This window comes from Petromyzon marinus, chromosome 57 (genome assembly GCF_048934315.1).
Source record: "Petromyzon marinus isolate PM22_M1 ecotype Great Lakes invasive population chromosome 57, UKy_Petmar_22M1.pri1.0, whole genome shotgun sequence".
Classification (NCBI taxonomy): domain Eukaryota; kingdom Metazoa; phylum Chordata; class Hyperoartia; order Petromyzontiformes; family Petromyzontidae; genus Petromyzon; species Petromyzon marinus.
In genome coordinates, this window is record NC_133723.1 from 1903625 (window position 1) to 1922428 (window position 18804).

General features: G+C 53.3%; 1 protein-coding gene across 1 annotated transcript in view; it reads left to right on the forward strand.

Annotated features, from left to right (window-relative positions):
* Nucleotides 1–8299, forward strand: part of LOC116955041 (uncharacterized) — a 58640-nt gene extending 50341 nt beyond the window's left edge. Inside the window, exons 12-13 of the mRNA XM_076052592.1 lie at nt 1217–1441; nt 7911–8299. Of these exons, the coding sequence (XP_075908707.1) occupies nt 1217–1441; nt 7911–8299 (614 nt within the window). The remainder of the gene's footprint in view (nt 1–1216; nt 1442–7910) is intronic.
* Nucleotides 8300–18804: the final 10505 nt, after the last annotated feature.

The window sequence follows — 18804 nt, forward strand, 5'->3', positions numbered from 1 at the left end:
CTCCTCCCCCTACTCCTCCTCCCTACTCCTCCTCCCTACTCCTCCTCCCCTACTCATCCTCCCTCCTCCCCCTACTCCTCCTCCCCCTACTCCTCCTCCCTCCTCCTCCCCCTACTCCTCCCCTCCTCTTCCCCTACTCCTCCTCCCCTACTCCTCCTCCCCCTACTCCTCCTCCCTCCTCCTCCCCCTACTGCTCCTCCCCCTACTCCTCCTCCCCCTCCTCCCCCTACTCCTCCTCCCCCTACTCCCTCCTCCCATACTCCTCCCCCTACTCCTCCTCCCCCCTACCTCCTCCCCTACTCCTCCTCCCCCACTCCTCCTCCCCTACTCCTCCTCCCCCTACTCCTCCTCCCCCTACTCCTCCTCCCCCTACTCCTCCTCCCCCTCCTCCTCCTCCCCCTACTCCTCCTCCCCTACTCCTCCTCCCCCTACTCCTCCTCCCCCTACTCCTCCTCCCCCTACTCCTCCTCCCCCTTCTCCTCCTCCCCCCACTCATCCTCCCCCTACTCCTCCTCCCCCTACTCCTCCTCCCCCTACTCCTCCTCCCCCTACTCCTCCTCCCCCTACTCCTCCTCCCCCTACTCATCCTCCCTCCTCCTCCTCCCCCTACTCCTCCTCCCCCTACTCCTCCTCCCCCTCCTCCTCCTCCCCCTACTCCTCCTCCCCCTCTCTCCTCCCCCTACTCCTCCTCCCCCCACTCATCCTCCCCCTACTCCTCCTCCCCCTACTCCTCCTCCCCCTACTCCTCCTCCCCCTACTCATCCTCCCCCTACTCATCCTCCCCCTACTCCTCCTCCCCCTACTCCTCCTCCCTACTCCTCCTCCCTACTCCTCCTCCCTACTCCTCCTCCCTACTCACCTCCCTCCTCCCCTACTCCTCCTCCCCTACTCTCCTCCCCTACTCTCCTCCCCCTACTCCTACTCCTCCTCCTCCTCCTCCTCTCCCTACTCCTCTCCCCTACTCCTCCTCCCTACTCCTCCCCCCTCCCTCCTCCCTTCCCTCCTCCCCCTACTCCTCCTCCCCTCCCTCCTCCTCCCCCTACTCCTCCTCCCCTACTCCTCCTCCCCTACTTCTCCTCCTCCTCCCCCTCCTCCCTCCTCCCCCTACTCATCCTCCTCCCCCTACTCCTCCCTCCTCCCCTCGCCCCGCCCCATGCGCTCTCCCGTGGCCGCGGTCGTGAACGGGAGACGGAACTCGGAGATGGACCGTGTGGAGACGGAGCGCGTGGAGACGGAGCGCGGAGACGGAGCGTAGAGACGGAGCGCGTGGAGACGGAGCGCGTGGAGACGGAGCGCGTGGAGACGGAGCGCGTGGAGACGGAGCGCGTGGAGACGGAGCGCGTGGAGACGGAGCGCGTGGAGACGGAGCGCGTGGAGACGGAGCGCGTGGAGACGGAGCGCGTGGAGACGGAGCGCGTGGCCCGCTGGCCCCGGGCCGGGTGTGACGCTCGTGGCGTGCCACTCTCGTTGTCTCCAGGTGCAGGCGGACCTGCGCAGGCTGCTGGACGACTGGGAGTGACTCTTCCCACGCCGCTCCTCCTCGGCGCGGGATTCCGGCGGGCTGTAACGACCGCGTCATCTCAGAGGAGGGGGAGGAGTGGGGAGCGGAGTGGGGGGGGGGTTCAGTCTTCACGGTCCCTGGTACCACGGATCCCTCCCCCCCTACCCGCTCAGTAGCCGTGACACCGGCTGGGGGGTGACCCTTGCAAGATGCTGCTCATTTCCCACACATCGGGACGTGTTGAAACGTCTCACTATTTTTTGCCATTTTAAAACTTAAGCACGTTCGCCCACAGGCGCGAAACATGCCGAGTCGTTTGAAGGTAACGTGGGAGACTGGGGACGAGTGGGCGCGGGTTGGCGGTCACCGTTGCTGAATTTTGGCTGTGGAAGGGCGGGCAGCCTCATCGCTCGCTCAACTCATTCAGCCGGTCATTCGCTCAGTCGCCCATTCGCTCATTCGGGCACGGATTCAGTCGCTCGCCCGTCACCACGCATCGTCGCTCAAGCGCTCGGTCACATCGTCGCTCGCCCGTCGGCTGCCGCGTGCAGGGCCCCTCGTGGCTGTGTGCCTTTGTCGGCCAATCGGGCGCTGGCGAGCTCGTCTGGTTTTTATTTGTATATTTTCTCGGGCGAAGAAGACGCCAATAAAGACGCGTCGGGAGCTTGAGAGGCTGCATTCGTTTTTCGCCTGCCACAGCGCTGATTGTGTGGCGCGCGGGCACACGCACGTGCACACGCACGGGCACACTTATGGGCACACGCACGGGCACACGCACGTGCACATGCACACGCACGGTCACACACGCACGTGCACATGCACGTGCACATGCACGGGCACATGCACTAGCCTGCCTTTCTTTAGCTGGCGCATCACCACTCGCGTTGAACTCCACGCACCCGGCAGTAACGGCAGCGCGCGTGTGGGGCCTTGCTAATACGGCAAGCCCTCCGCTCCACGGTAGATGCATTCCTGACAAGTGCCGGGCGTTAAAGTGAAAAACTCAGTCCGCAAAAATCTCTTTCCCCATAAATAAGGTAACTATAAAGTTTGGCGAAATCCGATGTGCACACAACGCAGTAAGATGGCGAACAGATAGCTGACGGCACGCCACCACGTTACCGTATCATTCCACGTCCTGTATCGCTGTACCGCTCAGCCGCGCAGCTCAAGAAGGTAGTTTGTTGTCGACCGCTCAATAGCCACGTTATGGCAGCGTGCCCTCCGCGTCATAACGGCGCGTGCCCTCCGCGTCATAACGGTGCGTGCCCTCCGCGTCATAACGGTGCGTGCGTTCCGCGTTGTGCAAGAAGTGCACCCTGATGGAAGAACCGCGTCAAAGCCAAAACGCGTTGCAGTGTGAACACCGCCACGCGTTAGAGCGAGAACTTGCCATCGCTACCCCAGGAATGTTCCTCCTGGACAAAGATCAACTGTAACGAAAACGGCGTTATGGGAGGCAGCGCTATCAGAGGCGTGCCCGTACCAGGGGACACTGCGTTGGCAGTGGTGCACAAATTAACCAAAAAAACGCAACACAACAACAACAGCGCAGCCTTACGAGGTATTGGTGTATAATATTTGACGGTGTGGGCAATGGCCCTAGTTCTATATAGTTGCCTCGATGTTTGTATCTCACATTGCATTTCTTAGATGTATCTGCCTTTAGGAATGTGGAGGGTAGCAGTGGATCCCTGCGACTGGGCTCAAGGGAGGTATGCAAGGTGTGTGTCTGTTGAACTTCGTTCACACCGTATGTAGCCAACCGTGCTAATCGGAGGTGCAGTTGTTGAGTCTATGGGCAATGTTGAGTCTATGGGTAGTGTTTAGTGTATGTGTAGTGAGTCCAACTCAGGAGCAGACGTTGTTCCTTTTAGAGGCAACACATTTATTGTAACACCATAACACAAAGGGGTAACAGCCCTTTTACCCGATACAGCCGAGGGTGGTGGCCACCCAGCTAACTACTCTATACAGAGGGGTTCCTGCTACGAAGAGTCGGACACTCAATCGGGTCTCCGACCACGTGGTTGCCTCGTAGGACGAAGAGCTTCCAGCTTGAGACGTATAGCTTCCCGCTTGTAGATGTTGAGCTTCCAGCTTATAGGTGTAGAGCTTCCAGCTTGTAGGTGTAGAGCTTCCCGCTTGTAGGTGTAGAGCTTCCCGCTTGTAGGTGTTGAGCTTCCCGCTTGTAGGTGTTGAGCTTCCCACTTGTAGGTGTTGAGCTTCTAGCTTGTAGGTGTTGAGCTTCCCGCTTGTAGGTGTAGAGCTTCCAGCTTGTAGGTGTTGAGCTTCCTGCTTGTAGGTGTTGAGCTTCCCGCTTGTAGGTGTAGAGCTTCCAGCTTATAGGTGTAGAGCTTCCAGCTTGTAGGTGTAGAGCTTCCAGCTTGTAGGTGTAGAGCTTCCTGCTTGTAGGTGTTGAGCTTCCCGCTTGTAGGTGTTGAGCTTCCCGCTTGTAGGTGTAGAGCTTCCAGCTTGTAGGTGTTGAGCTTCCAGCTTGTAGGTGTAAAGCTTCCAGCTTGTAGATGTTGAGCTTCCAGCTTGTAGGTGTAGAGCTTCCAGCTTGTAGGTGTAGAGCTTCCAGCTTGTAGGTGTTGAGCTTCCAGCTTGTAGATGTTGAGCTTCCAGCTTGTAGGTGTAGAGCTTCCAGCTTGTAGGTGTTGAGCTTCCAGCTTGTAGGTGTTGAGCTTCCAGCTTGTAGGTGTAAAGCTTCCAGCTTGTAGATGTTGAGCTTCCAGCTTGTAGGTGTAGAGCTTCCAGCTTGTAGGTGTAGAGCTTCCAGCTTGTAGGTGTTGAGCTTCCAGCTTGTAGATGTTGAGCTTCCAGCTTGTAGGTGTAGAGCTTCCAGCTTGTAGGTGTTGAGCTTCCAGCTTGTAGATGTTGAGCTTCCAGCTTGTAGGTGTAGAGCTTCCAGCTTGTAGGTGTTGAGCTTCCAGCTTGAGACGTAGAGCTTCCCGCTTGCAGGTGTTGAGCTTCCCGTTTGTAGGTGTTGAGCTTCCAGCTTGTAGGTGTAGAGCTTCCAGCTTGTAGGTGTTGAGCTTCCCGTTTGTAGGTGTAGAGCTTCCAGCTTGTAGATGTTGAGCTTCCCGTTTGTAGGTGTTGAGCTTCCAGCTTGTAGGTGTTGAGCTTCCCGTTTGTAGGTGTTGAGCTTCCAGCTTGAGACGTAGAGCTTCCCGCTTGCAGGTGTTGAGCTTCCCGTTTGTAGGTGTTGAGCTTCCAGCTTGTAGGTGTAGAGCTTCCAGCTTGTAGGTGTAGAGCTTCCAGCTTGTAGGTGTAGAGCTTCCAGCTTGTAGGTGTTGAGCTTCCAGCTTGAGACGTAGAGCTTCCCGCTTGTAGGTGTTGAGCTTCCCGTTTGTAGGTGTTGAGCTTCCCGCTTGTAGGTGTAGAGCTTCCAGCTTGTAGGTGTTGAGCTTCCAGCTTGTAGGTGTAAAGCTTCCAGCTTGTAGATGTTGAGCTTCCAGCTTGTAGGTGTAGAGCTTCCAGCTTGTAGGTGTTGAGCTTCCAGCTTGTAGATGTTGAGCTTCCCGTTTGTAGGTGTAGAGCTTCCAGCTTGCAGATGTTGAGCTTCCCGTTTGTAGGTGTTGAGCTTCCAGCTTGTAGGTGTTGAGCTTCCCGTTTGTAGGTGTTGAGCTTCCAGCTTGTAGGTGTAAAGCTTCCAGCTTGTAGATGTTGAGCTTCCAGCTTGTAGGTGTAGAGCTTCCAGCTTGTAGGTGTAGAGCTTCCAGCTTGTAGGTGTTGAGCTTCCAGCTTGTAGGTGTTGAGCTTCCCGCTTGTAGGTGTAGAGCTTCTAGCTTGTAGGTGTAGAGCTTCCAGCTTGTAGGTGTTGAGCTTCCAGCTTGCAGGTGTTGAGCTTACCGTTTGTAGGTATAGAGCTTCCAGCTTGTAGGTGTTGAGCTTCCAGCTTGTAGGTGTTGAGCTTCCCGTTTGTAGGTGTAGAGCTTCCAGCTTGTAGATGTTGAGCTTCCCGTTTGTAGGTGTTGAGTTTCCCGCTTGTAGGTGTAGAGCTTCCAGCTTGTAGGTGTAGAGCTTCCAGCTTGTAGGTGTAGAGCTTGTAGGTGTAGAGCTTCCAGCTTGTAGATGTTGAGCTTCCCGTTTGTAGGTGTTGAGCTTCCCGCTTGTAGGTGTTGAGCTTCCAGCTTGTAGGTGTTGAGCTTCCAGCTTGTAGGTGTTGAGCTTCTAGCTTGTAGATATTGAGCTTCCAGCTTGTAGGTGTAGAGCTTCCCGCTTGTAGGTGTTGAGCTTCCCGCTTGTAGGTGTAGAGCTTCCAGCTTGTAGGTGTAGAGCTTCCAGCTTGTAGGTGTTGAGCTTCCAGCTTGTAGGTGTAGAGCTTCCCGCTTGTAGATGTTAAGCTTCCCGCTTGTAGGTGTTGAGCTTCCAGCTTGTAGGTGTTGAGCTTCTAGCTTGTAGATATTGAGCTTCCAGCTTGTAGGTGTTGAGCTTCCTGCTTGTAGGTGTTGAGCTTCCGCTTGTAGGTGTTGAGCTTCTAGCTTGTAGGTGTAGAGCTTCCCACTTGTAGGTGTTGAGCTTCCAGATCGTAGATGTTGAGCTTCCAGCTTGTAGGTGTTGAGCTTCCCGCTTGTAGGTGTAGAGCTTCCAGCTTGTAGGTGTTGAGCTTGTAGGTGTAGAGCTTCCAGCTTGTAGATGTAGAGCTTCCAGCTTGTAGGTGTTGAGCTTCCCGCTTGTAGGTGTTGAGCTTCCAGCTTGTAGGTGTTGAGCTTCCAGCTTGTAGGTGTTCAGCTTCAAGCTTGTAGATGTAGAGCTTCCAGCTTGTAGGTGTTGAGCTTCCAGCTTGTAGGTGTAGAGCTTCCCGCTTGTAGGTGTTGAGCTTCCCGCTTGTAGATGTTGAGCTTCCTGCTTGTAGGTGTAGAGCTTCCAGCTTGTAGGTGTTGAGCTTCCCGCTTGTAGGTGTTGAGCTTCCAGATTGTAGGTGTAGAGCTTCCCGCTTGTAGGTGTTGAGCTTCCATCTTGTAGGACGTAGAGCTTCCAGCTTGTAGATGTAGAGCTTCCAGCTTGTAGGTGTTGAGCTTCCCGCTTGTAGGTGTAGAGCTTCCAGCTTGTAGGTGTCGAGCTTCCAGCTTGTTGGTGTAGAGCTTCCCGCTTGTAGGACGTAGAGCTTCCAGCTTGTAGGTGTAGAGCTTCCAGCTTGTAGGTGTTGAGCTTCCCGCTTGTAGAATTCAGCGACCCCGGTCCCTCTCAGGGACCTGCCTTATATCCCTCTACGGTCGGGGCCGCTCCGCCGTCGGCCCGGCCCGCCTTCTCGAGCATTCTTGTTCTTTCTCAATCCTTCTCAAGAGCTCTCCCTGGACACGTGATCACCCACTAGCCCCCCCCCCCCCCCCCCCACCTGGGGCCCCTTGTGTGGACTCTCCGGATCACGTGTCTACGGGGTCAACCAGAGTGCCATGGCCCGGGGCAACCCTGCCCCTGGGCTGACGCTCACCCACTCCACCTCGTGGGAGCCCCCACCACACGCTGTGCGTGGTGCCCGCACTATCCCGGTGCTCACCAAGCCCCGCTAGGGCTGGTGCTACACACAGCCACCCACACGGTGCTGTCCACGCTAGGGCTGGTGCTACACACAGCCACCCACACGGTGCTGTCCACGCTAGGGCTGGTGCTACACACAGCCACCCACACGGTGCTGTCCACGATGTAGGAACATCGAACGGAACGGCCCTTCCGGGCCGGTACCATACAGTGACATCCCCGACGTCACAACATATGGGCAGTGTTGAGTCTATGGGCAATGTTGAGTCTATGGGCAGTGTTGAGTCTATGGTGCAGTATTGAGTCTATGGGTAGTGTTGAGTCTATGGGCAGTGTTGAGTCTATGGTGCAGTATTGAGTCTATGGGTAGTGTTGAGTCTATGGGCAGTGTTGAATCTATGGGCAGTGTTGCGTCTATGGGCAGTGTTGCGTCTGTGGGCAGTGTTTAGTCTATGGGTATTGTTAGTTTATGGGTAGTGTTAGTCTATGGGCAATGTAGAGTCTATGAGGCAGTGTTGAGTCTATGGTGCAGTGCTGAGTCTATGGTGCAGTGTTGAGTCTATGGTGCAGTGTTGAGTCTATGGTGAAGTGTTGAGTCTATGGGCAGTGTTTAGTCTATGGGCGGTATTAGTCTATAGGCCAGTGGTTCTTAAGCTGGGTTCGATCGAACCCCAAGGGTTCGTTGAGTCACTCTCCGGGGTTCGGCAGGGGTCAAGACACACACAGTGTAACAGACCGGTTCGCACTAGCGTCAAAAAATTGGCAACACACAAATATTTAGTTGCTTAGTGAAAATGTGTTACACAAAATAAATTCAGCCCACTTGTATTATTCGTGACGTCACGCTCCGCTTAGCCATCATTGGCTGCAGCTGATCATGCCACATTGCGTGATCAATGTGGCGTGATCACTGGACGCCAAGACGCGCTTCCTGCCGCTGTCCTGACCGAGACGGCTGGAGCGCTGGACCTTCCCGCCATTTCGGGGGCTGCAGCCATGCTCCACTCGTCCGCCATTTCGGGTGATCAGCCCGCACCGCAGCAGCAGCCGACGGCTTCCAAGGTGGAGGTTGTTCCCAAGTTCCGACGGCTGCCACCGGTGCGTCAGTTCACTGCTGCAGGAGGAGATTGGACGGCTTTTCGCCATCGATTCGAGGCCGCCTACATTTCCCTGGGATGGACATCCCCGGAGGCGCTTCAAGCTCTTCCCACGGCCCTCGACGATGACTCGTTAGCCGCCTTTTTAACCATCCCCGAGTCGGATAGAGCGACCCTCGCGCGCGCCTACACCGAAGATGGACGCTATTTTTGATCCCCCGTCTAATGTTCGGAGAAGATTCAGGCTACGGGGTGAGAACGAAACGCCGCTGGCCCATTGCAGTGCTCTCCTCGCCTTGGGGCACGCGGCTTTCCCTCGCATGGACAGAATCCCCTTGGAATCCCTCGCCTTGGAATGGCTTCTCTCCTTGGCCTGGGAGTTGGGGGTCACCCTCGCGGTGGAAGAAGTAGACAACCTGACTTCTCTGCGGGTAGCCCGCGGCATCCAAGTGCACCTCAACCTGAAAGACCGGCCGGTGGTGGCGGCCGGCGCAACGGAGCCGGCAGTGCACGAGCAGGCGTGCGCCTCCTTCGCCCGGGGAACGGAGGGAAGGAGCGCTGGCCTGCGCCCATCAGCATGGGAATGGTGTCCCAGGCTGAGCCAGCCGCCTGGGCGTCCTTATCGTACCTGCTAGAGGTGTGGCTGCACAGGCCGCATCGCCATCGACTGTCGCCGTGGGACCGGAGTGTCCCCGCCGCATCCATCCTCCGGCTTCAACACCTCCTGCCGCAATATACAGGACCGGAGAGCTGAAAGCCCACGGACGGAGCGTTGAGGACTCCTGCAGCGGACCATTCTTCACAACCAAGCAAAACCATCTCTACCCGCGGGGACGGTCTTGCCGCACACACTCGATGATTTCACTTTGCGATAATAGGACGGTTTGTTCATGCCGTCACATTCCCTTGTTACTGTTTATTGTTGTTGTTCTTTACTCTTCCACGGTCACTGCTTATGATTACGTTAGTTCATGGGTTGGTCATAACACATACGCGCGCTTGCATAGATTTGACAGGCGGGACGGCTGTGTTTTTATTTGTGGGGGGGGGGGGGATGTAGAGGAGTGAAATACGTGGTGCGCACAGTTAACCCGAGGGCAACTGAGAGCAAACAGGTGCACGTGTGCAACATGGGGGTTGCACGGACAAACCGCCAGTTGTTAAGGGGTGAAGCAGGTGCAAACGGGGTCGACCAGTTGTGCAAGTTGAGACCGGAGGTGTTGCCAGGGAGACGGGAGATAACGGTGGATTGATGGGCCATGTTGTATATGTGGGTGTGTGAAAATTGATGAAAAATATTGAAAATTAAATGAAATTCGAAATTTGCATAATTAATCCGAAATTATGTTAATTCGTGCAATTATGCGTATAACTATGCTAATTAGAGAGGTAATCGTATGAATTTATACGAGTGGGTGTGGTTGTGTTAATGATAGCCTTTATGATAATCAGGCCCTGCCTCGTTGACGAGGTGGGGTTATCAATCAGGATAACGCAATCAATCGTGTGCAGTTACGCTAGTGTCAATTCGGCCTCGTCTAACTTCGTATTATTGATCAGCATAATACAATGATTCTCGCTTTAACACTCCCCGAGTGTTCATATTTCAGGTCCCATGTTCATATCGTTCGCTTTAGTTTAATGAGTGTGGATTGGTGTGTTTATAGTTTAGGTTCCCGAGTTCCTATCTCGTCGCAGGATACAGATCTTATGCAAAAATTTCAGGAAAGAATCACACGACCACTTCTGTATTAATCAATTTATTTTCTAATTAAACCTTAACTATAATATGTATGTGAACTCTCAATCTCGGAACTTCAACACGGTATCCACACGGTATCAAGACAGTATCATCAACGACTGTACGATTTCACTTTGATAACACATGGACCCCGCATAAAGCGATTGCTGTTAGTGAGAGAGAGTCAGGACATGCAAATGCTATGCTACACAAAAGCTTATACATTATAATATGAACGATCATTATGCTTGAAATGGTCAGCACATTATCACAGGCGATTGATTAACATGCAACGGTATTCATAAAAAAAGACAATCAAACAGTTATTATTTCCAAAGGCATAAATGTAACAACAGATCCACCAGACAGACTATAAGATTACCGAAATGGCTTAGTGTGAGGGTATGCGGCAGAACGTGTTATCTCACGGGAGATTAATTAATTAATTCGTGAATAAGATTGTATGATCAGAAAATCGGTTTAGCACGATTCCTCCCCGGGAGCGTAGCTCCGTGGCGAAGGTGCCAAGGGTTAATTCGTATTGATGGATCGGTTGGTAACTTATGCGATTGGAAGTATAGTCCAAAACAAAATATTAAAGAGGGAAATTATGAATATACTTATAAATGACGGACTGTTATCACACGATCGATGCTTCCACAGCCAGATGGTTCACGGACTTGAGTGTTCGCTTCTGGTTAAGGACCCGTGTATGTTTGAGTAACATGAATTGTTTTGAATAGTCAGTGTTTGGAATTAATTCTTTGCGTTGCCATACGCTGAAGTTGGCATCGCTTGTAGGAGAAGTAGCCTCGCTCCATTTAGAGCGGTGAGGTGTGGGAGTGCATCATACGTATCGCCGCCCTCCTCCACGCAGCAGCCAGCCTCTGTCCACGGGGGAGAGTTGCTTGATCGCTCTCAGTTCTGCTCAGTGGACACCTCTCTCCACTGCTGGATGAGCTGCGCGATCACGCTCGTGCTGGTTCGCTAACAGCAGTTTCTCTCCGCTGTTGGATGAGCTGCATCGGCACGCTCCCTCTCTCTGGGTGGAGAACTCGAACGTGCTCGTTGCTGGTTTGCTGAAAGCAGGGTTTTCTCCACTGCTGGATGACTCAAGTCACACGTGCTCTTACTCTGGTTTGCAGAAGCTCTTGCTTGGTGCGTCGGTCGCTGTGCAGCTGGACTCAAAGTCGAATAAACTTTCAGCAATACTCGTTCAGCTCTTTTAAAATCACACTCGGTGGCGCCTCACTACCTTGCGAGTCTTGCCAACGTCAGTGGGTAGCGACGGGGCCACTTTGGCCTCTGTTCGCCGCGCCCTGCTCTGCAGCTCGCCGGCTCGCGACCTGTTCCTCTCGTTCTCAGTTTGAACTGCTGATGAGTCGAGCCGACTGGTCGAACTCCCCCGAGTTCCAACCCCCCTGGTCGAACTCCCCGAGTTCCGACCCCCCTGGTCGAACTCCCTCGAGTTGAACTCCTCCGAGTCGAACTGTCTCCCGAGAGTCGACCCCCCCTGGTCGAACTCTGGTGACCCCCCCCCCCCACCCAGTCGAACTCTGGGGTTTCAATGCTCAGGATCCTCTTTTTATGCCCAAAAATCCCTTCACTCGGATCCTGCCCACAAGGCGGGGTTTCTTTCGATTTTTGCTGTGTCAGGATTTGTCCGTATGTGTCTGTGCCCGTGTGTGTGTCCGTACGTGTGTCAGTGTGTGTCCTTGTGCATCACCCACGGTATATTCCGTTGTAATACTCCTACCATAAAACCCACAAGTAAAACAATCAAATGTTATAAATTGTCTCGAAGGCGCCTCTCTGTCTGGGTGCACAACCTGGAGAGAGGGGCGATATTCCCTCCGACTTTCACCGACGCACAAAGAAATGGTTAAACAGTTTTAAGTTAACATTTCATTTCATCAGAGTTCCACAGTTATGAGTCTGTATTAATCCAAGGTCTGAGTCAGCTTCTCGTTGTGGTGTTTGACTCGTGTTTCCCCAAGCATATACACACGCCTACCCCGCGCTGCAGGGATACAAAGACGGCCGGGATTTCCCTTTCTCTCCGACCCTGGGTTTAACATCGCCCTTTGCTTACGTTGCAGTTTTGCTGTGCTCTTGCATTTCTTTTCCTCTCTACTCTTACTTTAACCCGGCTTATTATTTGCGTATGGGTGGAGGCTAGAGCATTTATGTTGACTTAGGAAAACCTGATTGTTATAGGCTTCGGGTCAAGTCGTATAGAAATTACTAAAATATGGAAATACATTTCATATTAAATTAATAGACGGGTGATGGTTACATTGACATAGCTTGTGGCAGGGTTCAATTGAAGTGGGTGTGAAGATCAATAACTTTAGCCTACCCTGTCGTTAAATTCCGACTTTAAGTTACTTTAATAGTAATGCAGAACCAATTAGCTTTTTTGACTTAACTAGATCTAGGCTAACGCAACCTCCCAGTGACCCTGGCTTTGTGTTTACGTCAGCCCCTTGCAATCCGCTGTGCTCTGCTATCTGCTCCCTCTGACCCTGGGAGGGCTCTGAACGTCAAAATCGTGTTAGTGGGTCAAGGTAAATATGACCTCCACATGCCATGCTGAGGCCTGGTTTGGTGTTTTTATTCATTATTAAAATTAAAAGAAACAATAGAAATATGTATCTATATGTATTGAAACATTACTTGCTAATATTAAGATGGAAAGGGGGGCATATACAACAGCCAACAGGCGCCGGCCTGGCAAGAGCCTAAAGAGATGCATGAGAGGTCTCGGATAATTAGCAGAGGGATATAAGGGTGTGTGCGCGAGCGGAGAGGGAGTTGTTGTTGCCGGGGACCAAGTGTGAAGACATCTCGCCGCTGCCGCTAGGTGGGTGTTGGCTGATCCCCCCGCCCAGGACAGATGGGTGAGTGGGTCTGAGGGAGCGTAGGTGAGGGCAGCGGTGGAGATGTAGAGTCGCTGTGTGTGAAGACGCTGTGTGTAGAGACGCTGTGTGTGAAGACGCTGTGTGTAGAGTCGGTGTGTGTGAAGACGCTGTGTGTAGAGACGCTGTGTGTGAAGACGCTGTGTGTAGAGTCGCTGCGTGCAAAGATGCTGTGTGCGGACTTACTGAGAGCAAAGCTGCTGAGTGGCGGATAAGGGAGGTGAAAGGTAGATAAGAGTGGGGAGAGGTTAAGCATAAGTGACAGTATAGATAGTTATCGGAGTGCCTACAACTGGTGCAATAGGTGAACAAAGTGTAAGCAGGTGACTTGTTACAACGTGTCGGTGTGAGTATTTTTTAAAGACACTACACTAGTGTAGCGCACTGGTGTGTTGGAGAGCCAAGCCACAACATTTACAATCTCACCCAAAAAAACCCTTTATTATAGATACTGGTCGCGAAAGCCTACGTGTTAAAATGTAGTTACTACACCACTGATAATGTAGTTACTACACCACTGACAATGTAGTTACTACACCACTTATAATGTAATTACTACACCACTGATCATGTTACTACGCCACTTATAATGTAATTACTACGTCACTGAAAATGCAGTTACTACGCCACTGATAATGTAGTTACACCACTGTTAATGTAGTTACTACACCACTGATAATGTAGTTACTACACCACTGGCAATGTAGTTACTACTCCACTGATAATGTAGTTACTACGCCACTTATAATGTAGTTACTACACCACTAATAATGTAATTACAACACCACTGATAATGTAGTTACTACACCACTGCAAATGTAATTACTACGCCACTGATAATGTAGTTACTATGCCACTTATAATGTAGTTACTACTCCACTGATAATGTAGTTACTACGTCACTGATAATGTAGTCACTACGCCACTGATAATGTAGTTACTACGTCACTGATAATGTAGTTACTACTCCACTGATAATGTAGTTACTACGTCACTGATAATGTAGTCACTACGCCACTGATAATGTAGTTCCTACGTCACTGATAATGTAGTTACTACACCACTGATAATGTAGTTACTACGTCACTGATAATGTAGTTACTACTCCACTGATAATGTAGTTACTACGTCACTGATAATGTAGTCACTACGCCACTGATAATGTAGTTACTACGTCACTGATAATGTAGTTACTACGCCACTGATAATGTAGTTACTACACCACTGATAATGTAGTTACTACTCCACTGATAATGTAGTTACTACACCACTGATAATGTAGTTACTACACCACTGATAATGTAGTTACAGCACTGATAATGTAATCACTATGCCACTAATAATGTAGTTACACCACTGCATTATGCATAGAACTGGGAATCTAACAGAGAACGACCTTGCCTATAAACAACATCTGGCAAGTTCCACCAGCATCGTCTCGAGGGAGCCCGACCCTGCTGATGAGACCCTGAATGTCGACACCGATGCCAAGAGTGTCGCTTGCGCGGTGCCAACGCTGCTTACACTACGTCGCCCCAGGAAGGAATAACCGTGTGGCTGATGGAATGTGTCAACATTACTAGAGCTGTGTGTGTGGTGTGTGTGTGGTGTGTGTGTGTGGGGGGGATCGTGGTCCTGGGCCATCGCGTGGTGGGCTATGTAGTAGTGAGTTCAACTGAGTTGCAGACGTACACTTGGAGGCAACACATTTACTTAACTCCGACACACGGGGTAACTTTCCCCAAACGGAATAACAACCTGTGGTGGTGACCACCAGGCTAACTACACTAGTTAATACACTAGTAACTACACTACACTAGTAACTACACTACACTAGTAACTACACTACACTAGTAACTACACTAATTACAACGTAACTGCTACTACGGATCGAGGCCACAGCTCGGGTCCAGGTCCACGTGTTGGAGACTCGGAGAACGTAGAACGCTGACGAAGGGTTCTTCAGGATGAACAACAACAACGCCGATCCCTCTGGGGGACCCGGCTGATATTCTCTACGGCGTGGCTGGCTCCGCCCTTGGCCACGCCCACCTTCCAGAATCCTCGGGAAGTATCTCGATGCTAACCACGTGACCACCCCTAGCCCCCACTTGGGCCCCTTTGTAGACTTAACTGGTCACGTGTCCTCTCGGGTCAACCTGAGTGCCATGGCCTTTAGTAACCTCATTCCTATGGCCGGCACTCCCACACCCTGTCCGGTAGGGGCTGGCACTGCACGCCAAGCGTGGTGCTATCCAGCGCTATCCATCAGCGCTCACGAGCCCCTCTAGGGCCGGTACTACACCCACACCGCTGACGTGTCCACGATGGTGTTACACCACACGCAGTGCCTCTAGAGGGCCGGCATTGCACACTGACATCCGGCGATGTCACTACATACGTCATCACCATCGTGGTGCTGGGCTACGTCATAAACATCGTGGTGCTGGGTGATGTCCTCACCATCGTGGTGCTGGGTGATGTCCTCACCATCGTAGTGCTGGGTGATGTCATCACCATCGTGGTGCTGGGTGATGTCATCACCATCGTGGTGCTGGGTGATGTCATCACCATCGTGGTGCTGGGTGATGTCATCACCATCGTGGTGCTGGGTGATGTCATCACCATCGTGGTGCTGGGTGATGTCATCACCATCGTGGTGCTGGGTGATGTCATCACCATCGTGGTGCTGGGTGATGTCATCACCATCGTGGTGCTGGGTGATGTCATCACCATCGTGGTGCTGGGTGATGTCATCACCATCGTGGTGCTGGGTGATGTCATCACCATCGTGGTGCTGGGTGACGTCATCACCATCGTGGTGCTGGGTGATGTCATCACCATCGTGGTGCTGGGTGACGTCATCACCATCGTGGTGCTGGGTGATGTCATCACCATCGTGGTGCTGGGTGATGTCATCACCATCGTGGTGCTGGGTGATGTCATCACCATCGTGGTGCTGGGTGATGTCATCACCATCGTGGTGCTGGGTGATGTCATCACTATCGTGGTGCTGGGTGATGTCATCACCATCGTGGTGCTGGGTAATGTCATCACCATCGTGGTGCTGGGCTACGTCATCACCATCGTGGTGCTGGGTGATGTCATCACCATCGTAGTGCTAGGCTACGTCATCACCATCGTGGTGCTGGGTGATGTCATCATCATCGTGGTGCTAGGCTACGTCATCACCATCGTAGTGCTGGGTGATGTCATCACCATCGTGGTCCTGGGTGATGTCATCACCATCGTGGTGCTGGGTGATGTCATCACCATCGTGGTGCTGGGTGATGTCATCACTATCGTGGTGCTGGGTGATGTCATCACCATCGTAGTGCTGGGTGATGTCATCACCATCGTAGTGCTGGGCTACGTCATCACCATCGTAGTGCTGGGCTACGTCATCACCATCGTAGTGCTAGGCTACGTCATCACCATCGTGGTGCTGGGCTATGTCATCACCATCGTGGTGCTGGGTGATGTCATCACCATCGTGGTGCTGGGCTATGTCATCACCATCGTGGTGCTGGGCTACGTCATCACCATCGTGGTGCTGGGTGATGTCATCACCATCGTGGTGCTGGGTGATGTCATCACTATCGTGGTGCTGGGTGATGTCATCACCATCGTAGTGCTGGGTGATGTCATCACCATCGTGGTGCTGGGCTACGTCATCACCATCGTGGTGCTGGGCTACGTCATCACCATCGTGGTGCTGGGTGATGTCATCACCATCGTGGTGCTGGGCTATGCCATCACCATCGTGGTGCTGGGTGATGTCATCACCATCGTGGTGCTGGGTGATGTCATCACCATCGTAGTGCTGGGCAACGTCATCACCATCGCAGTTCTAGGCTACGTCATCGCCATCGTAGTGCTAGGCCACTTCATCACCATCGTAGTGCTGGGCTACGTCATCACCATCGTAGTGTTAGGCTACGTCATCACCATCGTGGTGCTGGGTGATGTCCTCACCATCGTAGTGCTGGGCTACGTCATCACCATCGTAGTGCTAGGCTACGTCATCACCATCGTCGTGCTGGGCTACGTCATCATCATCGTGGTGCTGGGCTACGTCATCATCGTGGTGCTGGGTGATGTCATCACCATCGTGGTGCTGGGCTATGCCATCACCATCGTGGTGCTGGGTGATGTCATCACCATCGTGGTGCTGGGTGATGTCATCACCATCGTAGTGCTGGGCAACGTCATCACCATCGCAGTTCTAGGCTACGTCATCGCCATCGTAGTGCTAGGCCACTTCATCACCATCGTAGTGCTGGGCTACGTCATCACCATCGTAGTGTTAGGCTACGTCATCACCATCGTGGTGCTGGGTGATGTCCTCACCATCGTAGTGCTGGGCTACGTCATCACCATCGTAGTGCTGGGCTACGTCATCACCATCGTGGTGCTGGGTGATGTCATCACCATCGTGGTGCTGGGTGATGTCATCACCATCGTGGTGCTGGGTGATGTCATCACCATCGTGGTGCTGGATGATGTCATCACCATCGTGGTGCTGGGTGATGTCATCACCATCGTGGTGCTGGGTGATGTCATCACCATCGTGGTGCTGGGTGATGTCATCACCATCGTAGTGCTGGGCTACGTCATCACCATCGTGGGGCTGGGTGATGTCATCACCATCGTGGTGCTGGGTGATGTCATCACCATCGTGGTGCTGGGTGATGTCATCACCATCGTGGTGCTGGATGATGTCATCACCATCGTGGTGCTGGGTGATGTCATCACCATCGTGGTGCTGGGTGATGTCATCACCATCGTGGTGCTGGGTGATGTCATCACCATCGTGGTGCTGGGTGATGTCATCACCATCGTGGTGCTGGGTGATGTCATCACCATCGTGGTGCTGGGTGATGTCATCACCATCGTGGTGCTGGGTGATGTCATCACCATCGTGGTGCTGGGTGACGTCATCACCATCGTGGTGCTGGGTGATGTCATCACCATCGTGGTGCTGGGTGATGTCATCACCATCGTGGTGCTGGGTGATGTCATCACCATCGTGGTGCTGGGTGATGTCATCACCATCGTGGTGCTGGGTGATGTCATCACCATCGTGGTGCTGGGTGATGTCATCACTATCGTGGTGCTGGGTGATGTCATCACCATCGTGGTGCTGGGTAATGTCATCACCATCGTGGTGCTGGGCTACGTCATCACCATCGTGGTGCTGGGTGATGTCATCACCATCGTAGTGCTAGGCTACGTCATCACCATCGTGGTGCTGGGTGATGTCATCACCATCGTGGTGCTGGGTGATGTCATCACTATCGTGGTGCTGGGTGATGTCATCACCATCGTGGTGCTGGGCTACGTCATCATCATCGTGGTGCTGGGTGATGTCATCACCATCGTGGAGGTGGGTGGCCAACACCACTCCCGGCCGCCTTTGTCTCCCCAGTGGCGATGCTGTATTTAAACACCGCACCGGATACACATTTGAGGCTGAGTCGACCTAGGAGAGGCCCAGGACCAACACCCCGCCATTCGCCACTAAGTGACGGAGACATCGCCACGGCGCCCGTGCCAGGCTAGGTGCACTTTGAGGCCACGTGAAATGCCGAAGGCTCTCGCTGCTGACAAGAGGAGGTCTCGGGACAGACCCAGCCGGTGCCGTGGGGCGCACCAGGAGCTGTGCCCCCTACTGGCACACGCGGAGTCCCACCACCACCACCAAAGACAAGACAAAGATCCCCCGTGTAGCCTTAACAGACTGTTGGGGCAAGTGTTGTTAGCGAGCAAGCCGGAAGGGCACACGAGGGGGTGGGTGGCCAGCACCACCCCCGGCCGCCTTTGTCTCCATTTTGGCGATGTTTGCACACCCCACGAGGTGCTCGTTTGAGGTTGAGTCGACCTAGGCGGAGAGGCCCAGGACCGGTTCAGATAATCGCCACCGGGTGTTGGTGGTGGCCGTGAGCAGGAATCGCAGCGGTGAGCGCGGCATAGCGCTAACCACTGCGCCACCGCTCCTCCCCCCCCGCCGGCCCCGCCCCCCCGCCGGCCCCGCCCCCTCGCCAGCCCCCCCCCGCCTCC